At 42.0% G+C, this 20,095-nt stretch overlaps 1 protein-coding gene across 5 annotated transcripts in view; it reads right to left on the bottom strand.

Annotated features, from left to right (window-relative positions):
• Window positions 1-20,095, bottom strand: part of KHDRBS3 (KH RNA binding domain containing, signal transduction associated 3) — a 137,420-nt gene that overhangs the window by 2,005 nt on the left and 115,320 nt on the right. For 2 of the 5 annotated variants that reach the window (XM_078391663.1, XM_020815146.3), the window contains exons 8-10: window positions 12,890-12,948; window positions 3,879-5,093; window positions 3,373-3,429 (exon numbers count right to left, since the gene is read on the bottom strand). In XM_078391663.1, coding sequence (XP_078247789.1) covers window positions 5,002-5,093; window positions 12,890-12,948 — 151 coding nt within the window. In that variant the 3' untranslated portion in view covers window positions 3,373-3,429; window positions 3,879-5,001. Of the gene's footprint in view, window positions 1-3,372; window positions 3,430-3,878; window positions 5,094-12,889; window positions 12,949-20,095 lie in introns of those variants that run through there. The other 3 variants (XM_072999368.2, XM_072999370.2, XM_078391662.1) reach the window with 3 other exon arrangements.

The raw sequence follows: 20,095 nt of genomic DNA, 5'->3' as shown, positions 1-20,095 counted from the left end.
GGGAATCCTTTCATGCCATCAGCATTAGAACTCTCTTAACCCACGTAAGCACAGCTGCACCTTGAGCATTTACAGTTGTGAATACAGTGGGGTCTTGACTTGAGAACTTAATCCGTATTGGAAGGCGGTTCTCAAGTCAAAAAGTCTGTAAGTCAAGTCTCCATTGACCTACAGTGCACTGAAAACCGATTAATCCCGTAACAGGCCGTTTTTGTTCCATTTTGGTTTTTTTCTGGTCTGTAAGTCAAATCTCAGTCTGCAAGTCAAACCTAAATTTTGCGGCCAGAGAAGTCAGTAACTCAAAAAGTCTGTAAGTCAAGCCGTCTGTAAGTCAAGGGTCCACTGTAGTCCTTTTTGGTGGTGGCTGGAAAGAGTTTCAATTAAAGAGTCCAGGCTTCTTAAGTTTTACTGGCTTTTTTTTTAGGTTTGGGAGCTGTTGGGTTTATTGGTAATTCTTTACGGACCATCTCTGTGTTCTTTTTCTCCCTAGCATTCCTCCTCGGTAGGTTCTACCCTTAAAAAAAGTGGCCTGCAAATAATTTTAAAGAAGAAACCAAAGACTATATGGCAGCCACCGTTCTGGTTCAAAGGACACACAGCACTCCAGTGACTCCACCTCTAAAACAAGGCACATCTCAGCATATGTTAAGCTGTAAATCACAGAGACAAGCAACTCGACCAAGAGAGATGTGGGCGTAGGTGAAAAACAATTCTTATTCAGAACACCCACAAGGTCTCCCAGGTGAGATCAGAATGTTGGTCTCTTAGGCTGTTTTTGCACATCCATGTTCCCCGACAACTGGACTGTTTCTGCCAATGACTAACATAGTAATTCAGGATATTAGATGCTTACCATGTGTTGGCTGTGCTAGCTATGGCTAGTCAAACATGCACTGAACAGAGTTCCACACAAGAAGCAGCAGCTAGTCTCTCCAAAAGAGAGCTAGTACAAACCCTCCTCACTGCACTATTCCATGTTTTTATTCTGGGTTGAATGTACCATAACTTGGCAAGGGATAGATTAAGTAGCTTGGTAAAGGTTCCCCTTGACATTTAGTCCAGTCATGTCCGACTCTAGGGTGGCAGTGCTCATCCCCATTTCCGAGAGAGCCTGCGTTTATCCAAACACAATCTTCCGTGGTCACGTGGCCAGCACAACTAGACATGAACGCTATTACCTTCCCACCAAGGTGGTACCTATTTATCTACTTGCATTTTTACACACTTTAGAACGCTAGGTTGGCAGGAGCTGGGACAAGCGATGGGGGTTCATTCTGTCGTGTGGATTCGATCTTACGACTGCTGCTCTTCTGACCTTGAAGCACAAAGGCTTCTGCGGTTTAACCCGCAGCGCCACCACGTCCCCGTAAGTAGCTTGACAAGAGCCAAAATAATATCCTGCTCCCTTGTAGATCACCACAGGTTCTTGTTCTGGAATAGTTCTAAGCATGGTTAAACTTACTTTTTTTTTGTTTCCAAAACAATGGGAGCCCGCCCCACATTTTTGGAATTTTTCCCCCTATTCCAGATGTTTCAGCAACGAAGTCATAGCAAGCATCATCTATTTGGTATTGTTCCAGTTAACTACAAAATGTTGCCATCAGAAATGGGCACAGACCAGTGGTTGTGCTGGTTTGTTTATTGGCCAAACAGGTGTTCAGCACTTCAAAGCCCTACATCCTCCACTCAGAAATAGCACCCAGAGGCGGCAGGGCAGAGCAGTGAAGCCAGGCTGCTGCCTTTGAGTGGGCGCCCACTGGAGGAGGTGGTGTTTTGAAGTGCCAAACACTGGTTCAGCCGATAAACGAACCAGCACAAATCACCGGTTTGTGCCCACATTTAGTTGCTATTTAAGGAATTACACAAAGGCAATAAAACCTGCCAGGAACCTCATTAAGTTCAACTAAAATTACTCCAATGCAATCATTCCTTGCAGGTTGCATGACTATCACCTTTGCCTAACATTTTCCCCAACTTTTTGGTGGGTTGAGCTGAGGTGACAGAGATGCTCCTATGCACACTACCTCCATGTATTCTTGCATTACAAGGATGTAGGACACTGGATATGATTAAGGAAAAAAAACAAGACCAGGGTGGGTGGAGATTGCAGAAAACAATGTTGCCCTGTACACCTCAAACATATTTTTAAGCAGGGGCATGCAGAGAGTCACTGCGTACACAATTCGGGGAGACAGAGCAGTTAATGTACCTGCAAACTAATAATCAGATTCCTGCGTATTATGCTCACGTCGTGTACAAATTATGCTATACTACATTGTAGTGAAAAGGAGTTAAAGTGGACAGATATTCCTTCCACTCACATTTAATTAAAGTTAAGGCTACAAAATGCCAGACTTCCCACTTTCTGTATCAGTGTTTCCCAACCTGGGGTGGTGGTATCACAAAATGTTTTCTGGGGAATTCGGGGCTGTGTGTCACCTTATATGTGTAATAGCCCTTGTAAAATAATTCCTTCCTTGACTGTTCAGAGACAGTTATTAAAGTGAGTGTGAATTTGTATGTATGAGTAACAGGTCTTTGGGGGGAGAAAAAAATCCTCTACTTTCTGAGAAGGGATGACTTTACCCCATCAAAAGTGCCTTCCTGTCCCCCCCCCATGTGGTGGTGGTGTTACAGGTTACTTGGCTATTATAAAAGGAGGTCACAACTCAAAAAAGGTCAGGAAGCACTGTTCTATATAAATGGTCTGTTTACTGCACAAAACCATTATTCCCTCATTTTATGTCAGTGCTTGCATAAAGGCGATTCTTACCAGGTGATCGATTATTTACAAGGGATAGCCTGTTGGTATCCATTTTAAAGGGAAGAGGGAAGATAGAACACATTCAGACACTTCAGACATTGCTCCAATTCACATTGTGATTCAAGTTTCAAATCATACAACCAGTAACGCATGGTTAAAAGAGGCCTGTCTTCTTTTGATCTACTTCTCATCTGTTCACCCATTCAGCTCCATCCCCACCAGCAGACGTTAGAGACAGAACAACTATTGCATCCACAGTCTGTAAATTCAGGTGTAACAGCAAATCCAAGATTGCACTAACTATGATTTGAATATGACTGTTGAATTATGGTAACATATTCTGGTTTAGCATTCCCAAGGAAACCAGGGTTTGTAAGTCATCATAGCTTCAAATGTAGAATACTTCTGTTACCGGTCTTAGAAAGCAGATTCTAACGCTACATTTTACCTGAGAACTGAGAAAGGACATTTGATAAAATTACTGTTTCCGCTGAAAACTAACCACCACCACCATTGAACATGACAATATAGACAACTGCAGCTTAATGCTCAAAAATAATTGACTACAATGCTCACTAAACCATAAAAATAAATATATGAGTACCTACCAAAACATCAAGAGAAACAGGATTTATTCCTCTGATCTCCATGGCATTCAGTGTTTCCTGACAAAGAGAAAATATTTCCTTTTACTAACTAAAAACACCTCTGTGCTTACATAATTTAAAACAAAACAAAGCCACAAGATTATCACCATTAAAGACGTCATCTCAAACAATTTAAGTAAAAGCTTTAGGGGGAAAAACATTTGTAATGTTTTAAGTTCTTAGTTACACTATTTGTCCATAAATTCTAATATTACAAGCTACTAGTTATGAAGTTTTACATTTGTTTAATAGGGAATAATTGGCTCCAATTATACTGACCGAGCAAAGCTTTTTAGATGACTAATACAAATTAAACTTTTTAATATGAAATTTTAGGTGGTGGTCTTAAAGCCTCTCTTTCTCTCTCTAATCTAAAATAAAACTTGCTAATTGGTACTGCTTCCCTGCTTTTATTGGTTATATTAAGATAAATTAAGTGAGATTAAAATCTTATTTGATTTATTTACCTTTGCAAATGAAGACCGTTTTAAGGGTTACACATCCTCTGCCTCTGACGAAAGCGACCTCAATTAGTCAAGTCAGAAAGTCTTTAAAAGCTTTGTGTTTATTGCTTCCAGCACGGAGCGAGGTTGTCATTAAGGTACCAAAATTCTCAAGAAACAAAATGAAACAAAAAAATTCCAAAGTTGCACTAGTGAAGAAATGCTCAACAAGATCAAAACTAAGTCACATCTGGGTTTTTTTCCTCCTTTTTAATTTTTTGATAGTTTCAGAAAAAGCATTAATTATTTTAAACCAATATTTTTTAAAATATGGAATTCCAGCAGATCAATACCATTTGGATATTTCCTTTAACAAGCCTTTAGGTCTATATTGTGTGTAGAGGTGGAAAGTAGATCTACAAATATATATGATAAAATGCACCTTTGGGTTTATACCATTTTATTAAGAGAACAGAAAAAAGTAAGTTGTACAATGTTTTAGTAGGGAGACATTTTATGTTGATCATAATTAAAAATCACTCCCTCCCTGTTTACCACTATTTATCAAGATTTTTTTTAAAAAATAAATAATGCATACTCTCACACAAACACTGATTTTTCTTTCAAAAGTTTATTTAGTATCAAGCAAGAGTAAACTTTGCTTAACACTACAGAACATTTCAAGACTCAAATTACAAAATACCACATTTGCATTTCTGATCTGCTTCCCTTTTTACGCATGTTTGCAAGAGAAAGACTAGCAAAATGGTTGAAAGATAAGACTGTAACTAAATTGTTGAAAACCTTTAAAATAAAAGGTTACGCTTAGGTTAAAAATAATGGATTAACATATTTAGTAAACCTAGCTGTTTTTAACACTAGTTAATCAAAGGTTATTTTTTTTCCTTTTTTTGTTTTGTTCACCTATTTTTTTTTTCCAAATACAATCTGGAAATAACAAAGCTTCTCACGTCACATGTCTTCCTGTCCAGGTTTTCATTCAGCAGAAAATAGATTAAGCTCAGTCCGTCCATTCAGATTAAGCACTTTGATTTTAATAAAAAGGGATTGTTCATAGAAAAAAATTACTTTGAACAGTATACAGGACTGGTGAAGATTGGGTATTTCACAACATCAGACAGTTTAATCAGTATCTGGCATATGGCTGCTCTCTGTAGGCTCCCTTTGCTGTCCTTGATGGAGGCGCCTTATGTCTTGAGTTGGTCCATTCTTCCTGTCCTGAAATAAAGAAGGGAACATATGGTGAAGGTTCTTCCTTTAAACCTGATTTTGTTTATTTTTACCCCACCTTTACTGCCACAGGAAGAGGATGACAAAATATTCAGCATGAAGCAGGCGGCCACCTCCCACCCAATGTTTGTGATTCAAGAGCAGAGTTGAGTTCAAGGTAAGTTTTTCAAGGCCACAAAACTAGATCTAGATTGTTCAACCTCAGGGTGCAGACCTACATAATCAAACTATACTCCCATCTTTTCTGAATGGAAGACCACTAAACTTTATGAAATTCCAACGTTTATTAAGTTTGAAATAGTAAAGCCCCAATACAGGCTGAATGTCCTGGAATAATGGTTCCCAGCCATGGGTCCCCAGATGTTCTTGGACTACAACTCCCAGAAATCCTGCCAGCAGAGATGGGGGGGGGGAAGGCTTCTGGGAGTTTTAATTCAAGAACAGCAAGATGGAAACCACTGTCCTAGAGCAAGGATCTAGCAAAAGGCTTCTGAGCAGCATTAATCTCTGGGTTCCATCAGCTCCTTTCTCATCACACTTTAAAAAACCAACATATCAGCTATTCTTGAAGAACTCACTTTCAATTTTAACCCCTCTCTTTCAAGAATTTCACAATAAAAAAAAACATAAGTCTACAAATATTCTTTCTCCATGTACACATGAAAGAATGATTTATCTCACTGAATACCGCATCATCATAATATTTAGGAAGCTGCTGGGGAGGGCAGGGATCTGTATTATCAAAACAATTATGATGTGACCTCAGAATCAAATTCCTTTAATTCCATGTCAGAAATTCTATTCAAGAATTCATGGAAATACGTGAAATATGTTGCTAACCTCTCCACTCTGCTTTTTAATGGGAATTTTGATCAAGGCAGCTTACAAATTAAAAATCATCATTACGCAGTAGAATGGTGTTAAAAATGGTAGGAACACTTAATATCCTTATGAAATGAAATATCTCAGAAAGGCCTGGTGAAATAAACTCATCTTAGCCGCTGGCTGAAAAAGCAACATGGGATGTGGCCAAGGGCACTTCTATTGGAGGCCATAGGAGATTTAGGGCATCACAGACATAAAAAAGGTATCAACCGTGAAGGTCTCGAGTTGGCTCAATTGAGGACATGGGACGCAGAAGTGATCAAGATTTCCTGGCCCAAAGACAGCGAAAGATAAAGGCCAGTATTTTGGACTGACCTAAAAAAAAACAAGTCGGCTACCAGTGAAACTGATAGAAGATTGGTGTTGTACAGGAATACAACAGCATTTTGGAAGAACCTGGGAGTCGGCAAACTATTCATCCATCATTACATCTCAAGACAACATGCAGTCTTGGAGGGCCTATAAAAGATGAAGCCTTCCCATTTCCACATACTTTCGTAATTTTTCTGCCTTAGGATGAGATCTGGGATCTGAAAAGCTTGTACACTTTTTCGGGGCAACTTTTCTGGGCTGGCCTATTTGCAGTGTTTTCCTGAAAATAAGACAGGGTCTTATATTAATTTTTGCTCCAAAAAACGCATTAGGGGTTATTTTAAGGGATCTTTTATTTTACAGTCATGTCATCTTCTTCTGGTTGCTGCACACTGGTGGAGGGAGGGGTTTCACTTAACTAGGGCTTATTTTTGGGGCAGGGCTTATATTATGAGCATCATGAAAAATCATACTAGGGCTTATTTTCAGGTTAGGCTTATTTTTGGGGAAACAGGGTAAAATAATTGATTTCATTGGCTTTGAGTGTGACTTTCAGTGCCCTGACTTTAGACATGCAGGAGTGTGGCCTTACACGCAAGGAAAGGGATTGCATGCCATCAGATACCGAAGCTATCGCAGAGTTTGTGTCATCAAAAACAAAATCCAGTGTGGCTTCTATTAACTTTCTTTTACCTAATGTATCATCTAAACTGGCATGGCACTGTGGTTGAACTGCATTACTGAAGCTCAGATTCTGCTTGATCCTGATAAGAGTCAGTAGCCAACTCAAGGTTGACTCAGACTTCCATCCTTCTGAGGTTGGTAAATTGAGTACCCAGTTCACTGGGTGGGTGGCAATGTGTAGCCTGCACAATTAAACTGTAAACCATCCAGAGAGTGCTTTAAGTGCTATGGGGCAGTATATAAGCAGCACACATTGTGTCCGACTTTAGGGGGCGGTGCTCATCTCGTTTTTCAAGCCATGGAGCCAGCGCTTGTCCGAAGACAGTTTCCATTGCTACGTGGCCAACGTGACTAGGGAATGCTGTTTTACCTTCCCACCAAGGTGGTGCCTATTTATCAACTCTCATTTGCATGCTTTCAAACTGCTAGTTTGGCAAGGAGCTGGGACAAAGTGACGGGAGCTCACTCCGTTGCATGGATTTGATCTTACGACTGCTGGTCTTCTGACCCTGCAGCACAGAGGCCTCTGCGGTTCAGCCTGCAGCGCCACCACGTCTACCTAAAGACAATATGATGCCCTCCAGATGTTTTTGGATGGCAGTGTCGCAATCTCTGACTAGTAATGTTGCTGGCTGGGACTGATGGCAGCTGCAGATGAAAACATCTGGAGCGCGCCAGGATGCCCGTCCTGGTTGGTTTTATTTGTATCCTTTGTGTGTCCATCCTCATCACACTAACAGAGCAGAGTTACAGCAAGCCAGCCAAGAAAAACAGAACTATGTGGCTCCGGAACGTGTCAACTTCTTTGCCTGTGTGTTTGCACTGAGCTTGTTGCAAGCCTTTGCACTCAAACATTTCGCTGCCAATGAGGAAAGCTGCAGCCAGGCCCCCTGCTGCTAGACAGCCCATTTTAATGCCAAAGCCTGAAACGATCAAAGCTACGCAAGTCCATGGAGACCAATTTAGTACCTTGCAAGGGGGCCAAAAAAGAGGCTTAAGGCAACCTTTCTTTCCCTTTTGATACTATCATGTAATCAGCTGCTTCCCCTCAAGGTGACTGACTCATGGACAATTTAAGTCTGTGACACACAGACAGCCTGGTGAGGCAGAACTATTTATTATGACAAACAAAACCAAGTGGAGGGCACAGTTTGCTTTAGGTGGGAGAGACTGGTAAGGGGGAAAAAAGAGAGAGAAAGAAAGAAATCTTGCCACACTTCAAAAGAGTCTCTAAAAATGGGCATTAGTCATGTTCCTGAAAAGTGCTGCAATATCAATTAGTGAGAAACGGTGAGTCACTTGCTCCAACAACAGGAAAACTGTGGCAGAAGTAGTGTGTGCGTATGTGCGTCTGGGTGTCTTAGGCTAATGACCAATTGAAGGCTAAGTCCTTCTGATCTCTAGTCAAAGCTATAACTTCTATTACTAAGGCAAAATTGCCTCTTAACATACTTGCACGGTCTAATCCAGAACAGACTTCTCTAATTACCTGTCAGCACTGCACTTATGGTTTCCCCCCCTAATAATCCTCATGATGATCACATGGCTTGTCCTCGGCAAGTTTTTCTTTACCGCCAATGACCCTAGCTCCCTCTTTATGCGTCCCGATCTATCTAAAACACCTTTCGTAACCCTTGCGTAATGACTGCCTGCTTGAGTTTTTTTTCAAGTGGCACAGAGAGTCAAACCTAAAGCGCTGAAAGAGCCTGTAGGCCAGGTTGGAAATGTTCAAAGGCAGCCTTTCATTCAGCAAAGAATGCAAGTTAAAAATGAGGCTAAGGACTCATACATCATGACAGCAGCCCATGTCAAAACGACACAGGAAGCGAGGCCTGGCATACTAAAACCCAAGAGGCAGGTTTGAATGTGGCATCTCAGAGACGCTGCAGCATTACTTATTACGAGCATGGCCAAAACATTTCAGAATCAAGAGGCATTCAACCTGCTCCCTCTCCTTCTTAATGTGCCCTGTGCAAGGTCACACTGGGCCACTCTGCAGACTGGAATTTTCATGATAGGCCACTGTTCTAGCAACCAAAACTTGAGTATGGTGATGTTGTGACAATCTCCTCCTCTGCTAATGTTGCAGCTGGCCACCTGCTAGATGGTGGGTGAAACTGGAGAATGGCATGGCAAATAACATTTTTTTTTTTTAAAAAAAAAGCCAAAGCAAGCTCTTTCTGTGTATGCCCTGCTAGCACGCCATCCAGCTGCCCCTAAATCAAGATATACTCCTCTTCTATGCACCTTTTGGCCTCAACCCCATAGTTCTCCTCTCCCACCTGAAGTAAGTCTTGAGTATACAGAACTGCAGTGGTGCCTCACTTAACAATGTTAACTGGTTAAAAAAACACATTGCTATGGGAAAACATCGCTAAGCGAAACACATTTTCCCATAGAGATGCATTGGAAACCAGTTAATCCGTTCAAATGGGAACGGATTACCGTCCTTAAGCGAAAATGGCCATAGGAAACATCGCTAAGCGAAACAATGTATCCCCCATTGGAATGCATTGAAGCCTATTCAATGCATTTCAATGGTTTTGCGATGTTCGTTTTTGCAATTTTAAGTGTGTCTTAAAAGGTTCAAAGACGGTTTTAAATGCTTGGGATCGTTAGTGCACCTTCTAAAACGTGTGCAAACTTAATTTGGCTTTGTTCTGACTCTTCGTTAATTTTTGGTGAATTTTTTTTCTCCCCCATTGGAAAGCATTCAACCTGATTTTGACAGCTGTCAAACGGGCACTTCAATGCTTTCCAATGGGGGAGAAAAAAATTCACCAAAAATTAACGAAGAGTCAGAAACTGTTTTAAATGCTTGGATTCGTTAGAACACCTTCTAAAACGTGTGCAAACGTAATTTGGCTTTGTTCTGACTCTTTGTTAATTTTTGGTGAATTCCCCTCCCCCCATTGAAATGCATTGAAGTGCCCGTTTGACAGCTGTCAAAACTGGGTTCAATGCATTTCAATGGGGGGGGGGAATTCACCAAAAATTAACGAAGAGTCAGAACAAAGCCAAATTAAGTTTGCACACGTTTTAGAAGGTGCACTAACTATCCCAAACATTTAAAACCGTTTTTGAACCTTTTTAGACACTTTAAAAATAGCAAAAACGGAACATCGCTAAGCGAAACAGGGGACCTAAAACTGTCATCACTAAGCAAGGCAAGGTCCTGAACATCACTATGCGAATTTTCCCCATAGGAAACATTGTTAAACGGAGCACAAAATCGCTCCAAAACCCTCATCGCTAAGCAAATACATCGTTAAACGAGGCAATCGCTAAGCGAGGCACCACTGTATATTTGTGGATGTTGGTCCCTTCTTGAAGAAATGTTAGGGTGGATATTCCCTATGATGCTTCTTTTTAACATTTTGTGTTACTCTGTCAAAAACTTCATACACTGAAGACATTACTCTTAGTACAGGGCTGGAGGGGAAATCCAAAGGAGGTGAAATATAACAGTAAAATAGATGACTTGCAAAAGAGGGAAGTCAAGGAGAGTTTTTATGAGCTTGAGTGAGCTCTTTGTTGGGGGTATTATGGGAGATTCAACTTGGCTCAGCATTGCACACAGAATGAAGCTCAGAACTACAAAAGCAGGGAAGACCACTGGCTATACTAAAGTTTGATCATTCAATGGAAGAGGCAAAATTTAAGTTCTGTGCTACAATTTTACACATGTGAAGTGTACACATGCAATGAGTGAGCAACTGCCACCAGAAAATCTAATCTTTCACATGCCTACTTGCTGATCTGAGCCTCAAAGCAGGGAGGTCAGCGACACCATCCCTCCAGATTCACCTTGGCTGAAATGCCGTTTCTCCAGCCACACAGATTTCCATGGTGCCCTAATGCAGCTGTATTTCTTGTTTAAAGCCAGGCTAGGCAGCTAGACGAAACCTGCTAGGTTCTGAAATATTTTGAGGCCAGGAGGCAACCATGTTTTACAGAGGTTGAAAACAATGCATCAAGGCTATATTGGCAGTGTGCAAGTTCCAAAAAAGAGAATGGATTCCGTAATATTCTTTTAGCTGGAAAAACACTGTGAGGAGGAGGAAGAGATGGCAAGGACAAGTGGCACCCAAGGAAATCAAATAACATCTGGAAGAATGTTTGCAGGACAGTAGAGTTCCAAGGGGTTAGAATGGAAGAACAGCCTAGCTGATTGAAACCAAAGGCCTATTCAGGCCACTATTTAATTCTCCACAGAGGCCACTGGATGCCATGACACTCACAAGCAAGAGATGAGATTAATTGCTCTTCCTCTTTTTGTGCTCTGCCTCAGGTGTTGGGGGATAATTTACAGCCATCAGGAGCATCTGCTGTCCAGGGCAGTCTTATTCTCATAAAAGTGCCTAATTCCTTCCTAAAAGTCATTTCATAACCTAAGATACCAAATAATATTTGGAAGTTGATACTGGGCCTCTTTCTTATTAAGCTGAAACGTTTCGCTACTCATCCAAGTACTTTCTTCAACCTGAGGAGAGTTGGTCTGAATAGGCTCCTCAGATGGACAACTGACAGGGGGTGGGTGGGTGAAAATCCCACCTCTGCCGTCCTTCTCCACCCATTGTCACGGGTCATTAACAGTGGTCTGTTGTCCTAATCTTTCTGGGGACGGATGAAAGGGCAGCATGATCAATAGTAGACAGAATGTTGAGTGAGGGATTTTCGATATGAACATGTACGGCCTCCCTGACCCCTCTTCTCAAATCACCTATCTTCTCAGTCCAAAATGAGTACATTTTGGTCATCAAATGAGTGCCCTTTGTCCTTCAAATGAAGGAACGCTACTGATTGTGGTCCTGAGCCATTGCACCGCCTGCATATTCTCCTATTCAGTGGCTGTTTGGTTTCTCCAATGCAGAGCTTCAAACACTCCTCTTTGCATTGGACCGCATATACTTTGTCGTTCCTGTCGTGTTTTGGTATTCAGTCTTTTGGATGGAAGAGTCTGTGCCTTAGTATGTTTGTGGGAGATATATTGTGGGAAATATATTCACGGAGAATATATCAGGGGTCTTCTACCAACTCCCCTCAGACTGAAGAAGCTACTTGGATGATTAGCGAAACATTTCAACCTAGTAAGAAAATAAGTCCAGTTGCCATGACTCAACTTCCAGATAACTGCACCTGGATGACTGAAAATCTTCACAGATATAGCTAACAGTACTACAGTAGTGCCTCGCTTGACGAGGATAATCCGTTCCAGCAACATCGCTGTAGAGCGAAATCCTCATCAAGCGAAATAAAAAAGCCCATTGAAATGCACTGAAAACCGGTTCAATGCGTTCCAATGGGTGAAATACCTCAGCGTCCAGAGAAGATCCTCCACAGAGCAGCCATTTTACGATCCCTGTGCAGTGAAAAATCCATCCTAAAGCATAGTGGGGAGCCATTTTACACTGCGGGTGGCCATTTTGAAACCCGGCGATCAGCTGTTTTGATCGTCGTAATGCAAAGAATCAGTTCCCGAAGCAGGGAACCGATAGTCGGGAGGCGAATTTTGCCCATTAAAACATTGTTTTGCGATCGCAAAAACCTCATCATCAAGCAGATTCACCGTTTAATGAGGTAATGGTTAAGCAAGGCACCACCGTATAGACTGTGTGGTGTTTGTCTGTTCCAGATTTTCCCACATCTAGGTTCACTGAGCGACAATGTATTCTTGTGCTTTGGGAATGGGAGAAATAATTCTGCACTGAATTTCCTCCAACCCATACATAATTTAATTTACAGCTTTAGTAGCAATGACATTAGATGCTTTTACTAAAATATGAGAGATGGTTTTGCCATTAGCAAAGCCTATGAGGACAGGCTTTTATAATGGAAGCTGACAATTCCAAACACTTGAAAACCACCTCTTATCTACAGAAAAGGAAGTTGAAGTTACTCACTGTAAGAATCATATGTTTCATCACTCAGTCCATGGGCGTAATCGTAGTAATCGGCCCCACTGTTTGAAAAGAACAGGGGAAAAAATCCAGCTATAAAGAACAATATTGCATCAAACAACATCTTCACAACCATTTTGGGAAATGTGTCCTAAAAGAATGGGAATGTCCTTTCATAGTTGCAATCCCACTATCACCTCCTCCATTCAAAAATGGGGCTGAGCTACATCTGGGTGATGTACAATTAATGCAAACTGTGATATGTTATGCTCTAAAACAGTGGTCCTCAACCTTGGGCCTCCAGCCGTTCTTGGACTACAACTCCCAGAAGCCTTCACCACCACTTCTGCTGGCCAGGATTTCTGGGAGATGAAGTCCAAGAACATCTGGAGCCCCAAGGTTGGGGACCACTGCTCTAAAACACAAAAATACTGCCTCCAGTCCACTGTGAATCGTATTACAACCCATATATATTTCAAAACTTGGGTTATGTTTTGCTTTCGGCAGCCTGAGGTGGAAGCCAGGATATTTACAGTTTTTTCCCACACAATGGGGCAGGAGTGGCATTACTGAGGCAGAGAACATGGGAAGGTCTTACATGCAGGGTCAAACAGGACATTACAGACAGCGCATCATTAGAAAGTGAAATGACATTAGTGTTCTAGAGTGCTTTGCTTTAGGCTTGTGTTTAGTATGCATACATGCATACAATAACCTTTATTGGCATTTGATGTTCTAGAGAGGTGATTCCAGCCAATCTACCTAACTTTGCAAGCATTCTTACAAATGAAGCCCAGTTTACACCTCCAGCGAGCAATCACAAGACAAAGTAAGTAATTTCTCAAGCTATGGAAGCTGGGAAAAGCTCATGATATGACAACGGTACGTCTCGTATTATTTAAAGAATTCTCCCTTTCAAATGGTGGTGCTTCTTGTCATGTGTAGGTTTATTTCTCAGACCTGAGCAACGCCCATCACAAACAGATCCTGGGCACAGAGTGCAAGATCTCTATAAGACCTCAAAGAGCTGGTCCTACTAGAAAAAAACAAATTTGGGCTAGAGGAACTGGTTCAGTACCAGGCAGCGACATGTGTTCATAAGCTATAAAAATACATATTTCTTAAAAAAACTATTTATTTTAAGATACTTAATTTAAAATGCTATCAGATTTGCAAAATGAATTGATCAAGCATTAAAACTGTCACTGAATAGAATAGGCAAATCAGTAGCATTTTAAATGCCTATTTCAGCCTGGGAGAAAGAGGAGTTTTACTTGGGATTTCAAAGAAAGCAAGGCTAGGTGTTCAAGCGTGTGATGCCATAGCCCGAAAGGCCCCTTTTCTCTAACCATCATCCAGTTCATCCTCTACAACAAAAGGAATAAGAGAAAAGGCCCCCTCCATGTCTGTTTCACCATCTTTATTAAGTATACCTTTCTTGAGCAGAGGGTTAGGAGGACTTAAATAAATGAAGAGGCGATTACATGAAATCAATGTCCCGCTAAATGGCAAGACCTGATCAGAAACATGTTTTGGAAGTGCATTCTTTGTATTCCTACTGCTGATAACAATCTCTTAAACTGGGACATGTAAAAGAAACCTGGAAGATCCTATTCCTCTTAGCACTTCCTCTAGAACTCAGTGCAGGCGCTACAGCTCCTCAGAAGCCAAGATACTGCTAGATATCTCATAAGGGGGATTAGCCTGTGTTTCAGGAGGATTCAGAGTTCTATCAGAGGACCCTTTCCAGGGTCCTAGAGAACTGCATAGGTTTTCAGGGAATTGTTCCATTTACGTGGGAACACATAGGACTTCACAATCACTTTGCATGCAAAAAAGGCATTAAAGAGAGAAAGCCTAGTACAGTAATGGAGAACAACTGGCTTTGAGAGAAGCTTGTTCCACTGTTACTAATCTCAGGGAGGAAACTTCAGATGTCCTGGAGCACAGTTTGAAGAAACCCACCACCACATTCTCCCAGACACCCAGCATCACTAGCTCAAAAATGGCTGCAGAAGATACAAGCATCAGCATGATTTCCGGCCCAGTGCAAGTTTCCCCAAAGAATGCACATACACACCCAAGCAGGTATTTTGAGAGAGAATGTTAATTTGACACTTGCCATCATTCCCTACAGTCTCTAATTATTTACTGTAGGACTCATCAAGTCTGGAGGCCTGGAGCAGCTGAGCCCCCCGTTCCCTTACCTGTCAATCTTGTCAGAATTACTTTGGCTGGGTTTCATTTGACAAACCTAAGTGCCTGTTAAACTAAAAACGACTTGCCTTTCATGGCCGTGTAAACAGCAAAACCAATAATCCCGGAAAGGAGGGCGAAAACACTTATTTACACGGAAGGTGGATAAAACTCCCCTCAAATATTATTAGCTGACAGACCCTTCAGCATCAATAAGCACATCAGAAAAATTATAACACAAGGTGATTGAAGCTGTTTGCCAGAGACGGCTGGTGGTAGTTTTGTCGAGGCTTCTTTCTCAGCCCATCCAATAAGTAAATGAATAGTTCTCCTCTAACCCTTCCTTGTCAGGAAGACTGAAATAGACTTGACAGCTACTAATTTTTAATATGCAATTGTTACAGAAGGATATGACAGAAACAGGGAATAGATTTTGGACATCTAACTAAAGGGATTTAGGCATGCAGTCTGGTTGGCATTTCCACTGCCTCCCCCCCCAAAAAAAATTACCTTCCTAGCCTGAAGAATGCAGGACCAACAAATAAGTCAACCAAAGATTTAAGGGTGTTCGAGGCTTCTGTTATAATTACCGCATTTTCAGAAAAAAATTTTTAAAGATGATACCTGTCATGGGGATATAAAATTTGCATCGCGCTAGAAGATAAGCTGTCTAACTGCTCTAAGCAATTGTAGGTGCTTTATAAATATGGAACAGTGCTTTTCAAAGCTTTCTACCAGAAGGGAAGACATTCTGCATATGGACAAGTGCACCCCTACTTTAAATCCTTTCTGCACGTCCTTGGCAGCACAGCCAGTGCTGGAAAAGTTTTGCAGGCACAACTGGAACTACTCTTAAGCTGCAAGTCTAGAAAGAGGAGCACAAATACAGAGCAGCAAGCAGCAGCAACAGCCAAGAATCGGGCCCTGAAACGGCTTGTACCCAAGCAGTGGCCAACCGTTCCCACTGGATGGTGTGCCCTTTTCTCTGCCAAAGCAAAGGAGCTTCTCCCAGCGTGGCTGCCCTACTGCGCAGGGAGGGTCCAGCAGCGGGGAGTAGGATTCAAAAATAAAGGCATGTGGGACCTTCAACTTCCAAACTTAAATCCTACACCCTTTTCCACAAAGAGGAGGGAAACAGAAAGGAATAATTAGAACAGTGTTTCCCAACCGGGGGTGTCATAACCACCAAGGGTGTGCCTGAGTGTCACAAAATGTTTTCGGGGGGGGGGGTGGGAAGGTTTGCCTCATATGTGTTACAAGCCCTTGACCTTTTCAAGCCAAATATTTATTTTATTATATTTTATTTATTTTATTTATACCCTGCCCATCTGGCCTAAAAGACCACACTAGGCAGCTTCCAGTGAATATAAACAATAAAATAATACAAACAATTACATAAATCATATTATAACATACACAATGCAAAAATAGAATAAAGGGAGAAAAATAGAATAAAAATAAACAAAGAGAAAAATCAGGTGTTAGCTGGAGGTAAGGCCTGGATGTATAGCCATGTTTTAAGTTGACTTTTAAAAGTGCCCAAAGTGGGGGCCACACGAATCTCAGGAAGGAGATTATTCCAGAGGCAAGGAGCCACTGCCGAGAAGGCCCGGTTTCGTGTCTTTTCCTTCCGGGCCTCTCTCGGTGTCAGGCTCCTCAGCCTCACCTCCTGGCTCCCGCGGATGATCCGGGTAGATCTTGGTGGGAGCAGGTGTTCGCCAAATATTGAGGTCCTAAACCGTTTTGGGCCTTATAAGTGAGCATTAAAATATTAAATTGGGGGGGGAGGGGAGAGAGAGAGAGAGAGAGAGAGAGAGAGAGAGAGAGAGAGAGAGAGAGAGAGAGAGAGAGAGAGAGAGGTCTCTAACTTTCTGAGAAGGAATGACTTTACCCAATTAAAAGTGCCTTTTTATGCAAATGTGGTGATGACGGTCACAGGTTACTTGGCTGTTATAAAAGAGGGTCACAACTCAAAAACAGGTTGGGGACCACTAAACTAGAAGGACAAAGAGACACTGAAGAAAGAGGCAGGACGTGTTGCAGAAGAGGAGAAGTTTGCAGGAAATACAGAGACTGGGCGAATTCCCACCACCACCACAATGGCAGCAGGAAAAGGAATTCAAGGGAATGTTTTGCCTCCCTTCTCAGAGACCACATGCCTGTCACTCCAGCCCTGTCCCTGGGTTGCAATCATCTTCCTTCTCTTCTGTGCATTCCCCTTTCGAAGCCATACTCCACCATCCCACAGAAAAGTGATCCGCCTCTCTACACAGCACAGTGCCACAGACCTTGGCAGTGAAATGAAACAGCCCAGGCTCCTTTTTATGCCATACTTGTTATGTGTCCCTGTGAAATGCCTTTGGAAGATGCTGATATACACCCCGTGACAGTGCTCCAGCAGGACGAAGCTTTGCTGAAAACACAAACTATATTGCAAGCCAGACACAGCAGGTACTGAATACTTTCATGCCTCCCAAACTTGTTTGCCAGGAAACCTCACAAAGGAAGACAGTATATCAGTGGCAGTTTACTTTTCCTTCTGGGCAATGATAACCCTCCTGGTCATAAGGCAAGCTTAGGTCCCCGATTGCTCAGAGACGTTGACGAAAAATACCTCCCCCTCTTCAGAGAACAATGACAGTGGTTATGGGGGCTAAAGCTACCCATGGCTACCAGTCATGGTGGGTATATGTTACCTCCCGAGAAACAGACTTCTCAATAACCAACATTAGGGAACAGGAACAGAAGGCTGATATCCCCTTCATGTTCTGTTTGTGGGTCTTCCATAGGCATCAGTTTGGCTACTACAGGAACAGAGTGTGGGACTCAGTAATCCCTTAGTTTGACCCAGCATGATTCTTCCGTGGTTCAATTTGCATCTTCCCTCCTCTGCCAGGTTGCCACCCCGTGCGACACAATTTCACAGGAGGAAAGAGGACCATGTTTTGTTAAGGTGAGCAAAGTTACTGAATGAAGCGGGGAGAAAAAGTCAAAAAGTCCCAGTTGCTCCAAAGCCAATGAAAGGGAACAGTCACTGAAATACTCTGAATCGAACCCAGAGATAGATGTGATGAGTTACTGTTTTGGTTGGTGTTTTTTTTTCACTGCAGTGCTCAGAGTATCTCACCCAGCATGACCTCCACCCAACCTGCACATTTGCAGCCTGCTAAAGACACCTTTCTCATACTCTCCTATGTGTGGCAAACAGATGCTTGACCAAACCACTGGTGCACCACAACAGTCTCTTGAGTTGCATGCTGCACAGGTCACAGAAGAATTCAACCTGCTTTCTTTCTTTTTTTTTTTTTAAGAGAAGTAATCCAGCCTAGAATTTCATACTCTAATCAGTAGATTCCACACTTATTCTCTCCTTCATTGTCACCTTGGCCATCTTTTCCCATATCCTGTAACTTCAGACTCAAATAAATGTCTACCGAATTAGACCACCATAGCCTTATTCAGTTAGGGAAGTTTGTTTCTTCAACACATGAAGCGTGGGTGTGTGGGGTGAGCCAATCTTATTCTCCTTCATTGTCACTTTGCCCATGCAAGAGTGGCAACTCTAAAGAAGAAAGACCTTATCTGCTGGCGCAGCTCTGTGACATAGCTGGAATCTCATCTTTTCCTTGATCTGCCTTCCGTGGAGAGTGGGGTGTGACTTTCCCCGTCTTCAGACTTGTCACTTCCTCATGAGCAAAGTGACAACTGAGGGGGAGGAAGAAATACAGATCAATGCCTTGTATTCAGGGCAGCGTGTTTAATCAACCTTCCACACGTGTGGATAAAACACGTTGCCCTGATGAGTGAATACAGGTAATACAGTAATCATTTTGTAGGTAAATGCTTGTAAGACCGCACAAGCCTTTGTTGGGCATCCTGCCTCCAGAGGACAAATAACATTATCCTAGGAAAAGTATCCGCACCACAGACCTGTTAGACAGCCTGCAATATGAAGGGAAAAAGAGAGAGGGAGGATTTTCTGGTTACTGCCTTTAACTGATAATGCAGAAAACACTATATATACACTGTTTGCAGACTAGACAAGGCAAGGGCCAAGAAAATCTACCTACTCCTTAACAGAAGAAGCTTCAAGAAAGCCTGGCAGTGTCATGCTACTACCATGAATAAAGTTTTCTGGGTCAATCGTTTTTGCCATTTAGTTAGAGCAAGTGCAAAGACTTCCATACAATGGTTGGCATGGATCACTTGTCTGGAACAACGGGGATGCTCAAGGTAAAATCTCCAGTACTGAAGCTGAAAAGAGCTTCAAGTTCAAAGCATCCAGTCAAATAGAAAGAGAACTGCCTAATCATGTTAAGTCAACAGCTACAGAGATACAAAACCAAGTAAAGTAGAGAATTCTGTGAAACTTGAATGTCCACATTCTCCCAAGGGCCTTTTCACACATTACACAGTGACAAGTCCAAGAAAGCTACTATGAGTCTGAGTTCTCTGAGTATGTGTCTATGATTAATACATTGCAAAGACAAATCTGTTCTCACTTGTTAATACTTCCCATTTTAAAATGTGTACTAAGTATGTCTTAGTCATGCACCTAAATTAAAGTGATGTGTAGAACTGTTTTCCCCCACCCACTCTTTTACAAAATTTAAGGATACAGGATCTCTCTCTTACTCTCTGGGATTAACACAGCAGCTACCATTTAACAACAGGGGAGGTATTTTTCCATTAATCCAGTCCGTTACTCTTACACTCTGCTTGCTTGCTCATTAATATTACAATTATGGTGTCTGGCACTAAAGCAACGACGACATGTGTACTGGAGGTTCTATTAAACATCCATCTCTTACAGCAGAGATCAGCCCCATGAAGGCCCGCCACAGGGCTATTTTTTGCACCTCCCATGGCATTTTTGATGTCATCTTCACCATTTGCCACCACCAGCAATATTCTGCCTCTAAAATTGTAGCTCCCCCGCACTGCTGACGTCAGTGTCAAAACAGGCAGTCTTTGTGGTGGCAAATGGTGAAGATGTTCACTTCTGAAAGTCAA

This window comes from Pogona vitticeps, chromosome 4, assembly GCF_051106095.1.
Source record: "Pogona vitticeps strain Pit_001003342236 chromosome 4, PviZW2.1, whole genome shotgun sequence".
NCBI lineage: Eukaryota > Metazoa > Chordata > Lepidosauria > Squamata > Agamidae > Pogona > Pogona vitticeps.
The sequence above is the reverse complement of the archived record's forward strand: the minus strand, read 5'-3'. Positions and strand labels throughout refer to the sequence as shown.